The 5,762-nt window shown below is 45.2% G+C and overlaps 1 protein-coding gene across 1 annotated transcript in view; it reads right to left on the bottom strand.

Moving 5' to 3' along the window:
* Positions 1 to 5,762, bottom strand: part of DRP2 (dystrophin related protein 2) — a 66,940-nt gene that overhangs the window by 42,980 nt on the left and 18,198 nt on the right. Inside the window, exon 4 of the mRNA XM_015427278.1 lies at positions 691 to 814. Coding sequence (XP_015282764.1) covers positions 691 to 814 — 124 coding nt within the window. The remainder of the gene's footprint in view (positions 1 to 690; positions 815 to 5,762) is intronic.

The following is a 5,762-nucleotide window of genomic DNA, read 5'->3' as shown; positions in this document are numbered from 1 at the left end:
TAGCCCAGCGTCATCAGATCTCAGAAGCTAAGGAGGGTTGGCCCTGGCTAGTATTTGGATGGGAGACATGCAAGGAGTCCAGGGTCGTGACATGGAGCAAGGCGATGGCAAACCACCTCTGATTGTCTCTGAAGGTCTCTTGCCCTGAAAACCCTACAGGGCTGCCATAAGTCAGCTATGACTTGACAGCTAAATATGCGTACGCGTGTATATGTGTGTGTATGTGAGAGAGATCGAGAGATCTGCACATCGACAGGCTATTTAGCAAGTGATGCGGAGCTCCTTTGAGGACAGGATGGGGCCAGTAGGCACAGTTCTGTGTACTTATCACATTTCCCCCCCTAACCTTCCTTCAAGGAGTTCAGGGTGACATTTATTGATCACCACCATTTTATCCCCACAAGAGGCTAGCGTGGTGGGGGAGAGAGAGAGAGAGGCCATCCCAAGATTCCTGGCTCCAGCTGGCCACTACGTCACACTGGTTTCCCTGCCCCTCCCCCCCCACGAGTGCCAACTGTATGCCAACATCATGTATGCCAACCTCCTAATTGTGTGGAACGTCAACCTCTGTATTTGCATCCGTCACAAAAGAGACGGGGTGTTTGGCTACTCCGTGTGGAACGTCAACCTCTGTATTTGCATCTGTCACAAAAGAGAAGGGGGTGGTGGTGTTTGGCTACTCTGTCTTACCGAAGGCTGTGCGACTTCTTCTTAATCTCATTCCAGCACAGATTCATCTCCAGAGGCATCTGAGGCCCAACGGCGCCGTTTGGAGGCTGCTGGCTCACGCAGGCCGGCACGGAGCCATCTGGGGCTGTTTTAACCTAGGCAGAAATAAAGAAAGCGACACACGGTGTCATTCATGGGACGGGAGCAGTGCCTGGTAGCTAGGAGGAAAGGAAGATACGAGGAAGTTTGTTCTGGTGCTCTGCTCTTTTCTGAAACCCCTCTGTGTGAGTGTGGGTGCGTGGCCCCGAAAAGGGAAGATGGATGAGATGCAACAGGATTTATCAGAATATTTTTAAATGATTTATTAATGTTTCACTTGATTAAAGACATTTTACTTAAATAATCTTTTGAAATTTCAGACTTGATTCAGTTTGTGAATGTCCAAGGTTTTTGATTTAAAAGTCTTTCTTTCTGTTTTAGACTTTTTAATAAATTCATTTATTTCATAATATTCAATACATGAGACTATGTAATACATAACATAATACCATATCCATGAGGTGAGATCTAACAATATCTCTTATTTTGACTAATCCTTTAGATGTATTTCTATTCCAAAAAGTAAGGAAGGGAGACTAGATTTGTACAAACTTATCTTGTGCATATCTGTCTCCAACCTACAACTTCCTATATGCAGATATTTTCCTTAATAGAAGAGTGAGGAGATTGGATGTATACCCCGCCCTTCACTACCCAAAGGAGTCTCAGAGCGGCTTACAAACTCCTTTCCCTTCCCCTCCCCACAACAGACACCCTGTGAGGTAAATGGGGCTGAGAGAGCTCTGACAGAAACTGCTCTTTTTCAAGAACAGCTGAGCCAGAACTATGGCTTGCCCAAGGTTATCCAGCAGTACAAGTGGAGGAGTGGAGAATCAAACCTGGTTTTCCCTGATTAGAGTATGCACACTTAGCCACTACACCATCTTTCTGTACAAGAGATTGGATTTATACCCCACCCTTCATTCAGAATCTCAGAGCCTTCCCTTCCTCTCCCCACAACAGACACCCTGTGAGGTAGGTGGGGCTGAGAGAGCTCTCTTGAGAACTGCTCTTGAGAGAACAGCTCTGAGAGAACTGTGGCTTGCCCAAGGTCACCCAGCTGGGTGCATGTGGAGGAGTGCGGAATCAAACCCGGTTCTCCCAGATTAGAGTCCATGCTCCTAACCACTACACCAAACTGGCTTTAACCACTACACCAAACATAGTATACCATACTTTCCTTAGCCATTTCTCAATATCTGGTGCTTTCTCCTGTCTCCATGCCACAGCTATTAACCTTCTGGCTGTGGTGAATACATTTCCTATTAACCACATTTTGTTGCCTGAGATCCCTCTAGGCATAATGTCCAAAAGAGCTACACTAGGATCTTTCTGTATTTCTATAGGCAGAATTTCTCTCACTAATGGGACAGCACCTTACTCCAAACAAAGTTTATAATTGCGCACTACCACCAGATATGAATTAATAAGCCCATATGTCTTTTACACATCCAGCATATATTTGATGTGGAAGATGTTATTTTCCTTAATCTGTCTGATGGTGTCAAATACCACCGATACGTGAGTTTAATAATATCTTCCTTACTGTTACATTCGCTGAAACATTCCTTTGTTTTTAAATTATTCGAGAATGGTTTAAACCCCCTGACTATAGGGCTGCAACATTTACCTGCTGTTCTGCAGTCAGGATTTGCAGCACACACCTGGTATTTAAAGGAATATTGCCTTGGTACATGAAAAAAATAGAACAGGAGTCTGGTGCCGTTGTAAAGACAATTTCCCCCCAGCATAAGCTTTCATGAGTCAGAGTTCACTTCATCAGATACGCAAGAGTATAAATCTATCAAGCTCGATGTTAAATACACAACAGGAAGGGGGGGGTGTTACAAAGAGAGGCTGGTTCAAAACAAGATACATTCCAAACTTTAATCAGTCCACTCAGCATGGGTGTGAGATGCTTCCAACGGTTGTTAGTCAAAATGTAAAATGTAGCACAGAATGAAGTGAGATAAGCAGAGGCAACAGAACATTACGGAGATATAGTTCAAATAATGACAATCTGTGCAGGGTGGAAAATGCAAGATATTAACACCTGCAGTGAGTCAGAAACGAGAAGCCTCGGTTAAGACACGACTAACTAATGGTAGCATACCGGGCTTTTTTTGTAGAATAAGCCCAGCAGGAACTCATTAGCATAATAGGCCATACCCAACAGCAGGGACTCATTAGCATATTAGGCCACACCCTTGACAGCACAGCTCATTAGAATATTAGGCCACACCCCATGTTACCAGAAGTGTGGCCATCCAGCCACACCCACCTTTTGCTTCTTATTCTGTTTACTCTGTTTGTTGTCAAAACCCTGGGCTTTTTTTGTAGCAGGAACTCCTTTGCATGTTAGGCCACACACCCCTAATGTAGCCAATCCTAATGAGCTTCTTTTGTTGGGTGTGGCCTATTATGCTAATGAGTTCATGATGGGTTTGGCCAACTTGGGAGCCAGCCGGAACGCCGTTCCTGTGTGTTCCTGCCCAAAAATAGCCCTGGTAGTATATATTTTGTCAGTCTTTATGATACCATTGGACTGTTTTGTTTTGCTGCTACTGACAAGCACATCCACGTACATGAAGGCTCCATCTCTTTCGGACCAGGGTCAATTTTTATTATTTATTTTGCCTCCAAGTCACAGCTGACTTATGGCAAACCCATGGGGTTTTCAAGGCAAGAGATATCCAGAGGTAGTCTGCCTCCATGTCAGGACCTTGGACTTTCCTGGTGGTCTCTCATCCAAATACTGACCAGAGCTGACCCTGCTTAGCTTCTGAGATCTGACTAGATCAGGCTAGCCTGGGCTATCCAACTCAGGGATCGATTTTAACAGGCTTTTATAACTGTGGAATGAAATGAGGGTTGCCAGCTCTGGGCCGGGAAATGCCGGGCGATCCTGAGGGCGGAGCATGGAGAGGGTGGTGTCTGGGGGAGGGACTTCAATGGGGTCTATCGCTAGAGTCCACCCTCCAAAGCAGCCATTTTCTCCAAAGCAGCAGACAACTCTGTTGTCTGGAGATCAGACGTAAAAGCAGGAGATCTCCAGGCCCCACCTGGAGGTTGGCAACCTTAGGAATGATAGGAGGGTACTCCTAAAGCGCCGTTCGATCCAGTGGACAGAGCTAGAAATAAAGGAGCAGATTCCTTTTAAGTGAATCAGAAGTGAGACCAGTGCCACACCTGGCTTTATTATAAGAAAACACTAGAGGGAAGCCTAGGGCAGCATTTTGCCAGGCCAGTAACTTCATTCTCACACAGCTAATGTTCTGTTCAGGCTTTTGTAAAACAAGGGTGGTCCAGCTTCAGTTCAGGTTGGCTTTTTGTTTCTATGAGAATTCACAGGGTTCACCCATTGTGTTTTAAATTTACAAAGCAAGACTGCATGGCCAGGATATTTTTGCAGTTAAGGCATCAGTTATCTGCACTCTCCATCCTGGGAACTCACTTTTGCTTAAGAATCGCCCTTCTGTCTACTAGTTCAGCAGTTTTTGTAAGAATCCCAGAAACCATCAGGCAGTTGGGACCTGGAAACCAAACAGTGCCCCACTGCAGTGCTTCCAATCACCCATTTCTGTTTTAGGAGCCGCATGGCTGTCTATGATCCAGCAGGTGCATTTTCCCCTCACTGCCTCTTCATGGCAGGAAAAGTAGTCCCTCTATAATCTCTGCCTGTCACTGAATATATTAAAAGCACAGGAAAACTGCCATGGGGGTGGGGGAAGGCTGCGGTCACACACGCTAAATAATCCACTTTCAACGCACTTTCCAACTGGATTTTGCCAGTTCACACAACAGGAAAAATCGAGTTCCAAAGTGGAGTGAACGTGGACTGAACGTGGATTGTTTAGTGTGTGTGTGACCGTAAAAATCCAGTTCCAAAGTGCACTGAAAGTGGATTGAAAATGGATTATTTAGTGTGTGTGTGACCGCAGCCAGAGAGTTTGACAGAACTCTAATAACCTGATGCTGAAGAACACCAGGCAGCAAAGGGAAGAATGGGATACAACCAGGGCTTTTTTGTTCTCAAGAGGGAAATGTTCAATCTGTATGCTGAAAACTCGTTCACTTTTAAATATTTTTGAAAAGAATTTTGTCGAAGAGGTTCTGGAACTCCATTCCGGCACATTCCCCCAGATAAAAAAGCCCTGGACACACCCATTGACATTTCAAAGAGAACAGGTAGATTTGTTCTATTTTGAGAGAGCAGCGAGAGCATATAAACCAAATGAGTCAATCCCCATGAGGTCTGGTGGCATGACACCACCTGAGCCCAAGGGAGTTTTAAAATACTAAACCCTGAAATACATTTCCTTAAAATCCCAAATAAATGTCTTTCTAAGTTGCCCACCCATCAATACTCTGCAAACATGCTGAATTTCAGAATTTAGCAGAACTATGGGATTAGGTGCCTAAACAGATAGTTTGTACTGTATTGTACCTGGGTTTAAGTTCTCAAGTAAAAAAAACCCAGATACTTTATTTTCCATTGCATAACATCTAAAACTCTGCAGACATACACATTTCATATTTAAACATAAGCAGAACGCTGAACCGGGAGGGAAGGTGGCATGCTATAGCCCGATCTCGTCAGATCTCAGAAGCTAAGCAGGGTCAGTACTTGGAAGGGAGACCCCCAAGGAAGACTCTGCAGGGGAAGGCACTGGCAAACCACCTCTGCTTCCCACCTGCCTTGAAAGACCTTTGCTAGGGTCACCATATGTTGGCTGCAACTCGATGGCACTTTATACACACCCAGAATGCTACGCCAGTTTGGTGTAGTGGTTAAGTGTGTGGACTCTAATCTGGGAGAACCAGGTTTGATTCCCCACTCCTCCACTTGCACCTGGCTGGATGACCTTGGGCAAGCCGTAGTTCTGATAAGAGCTGTTCTTGAGAAAGAGCCGTTTCTGTCAGAGCTCTCTCAGCCCCACCTACCTCACAGGGTGTCTGTTGTGGGGAGGGGGAGGGAAAGGGAAAGGAGTTTG

This window comes from Gekko japonicus, unplaced genomic scaffold, assembly GCF_001447785.1.
Source record: "Gekko japonicus isolate JY-2015 unplaced genomic scaffold, Gekko_japonicus_V1.1 scaffold1498, whole genome shotgun sequence".
Classification (NCBI taxonomy): domain Eukaryota; kingdom Metazoa; phylum Chordata; class Lepidosauria; order Squamata; family Gekkonidae; genus Gekko; species Gekko japonicus.
The sequence above is the reverse complement of the archived record's forward strand: the minus strand, read 5'-3'. Positions and strand labels throughout refer to the sequence as shown.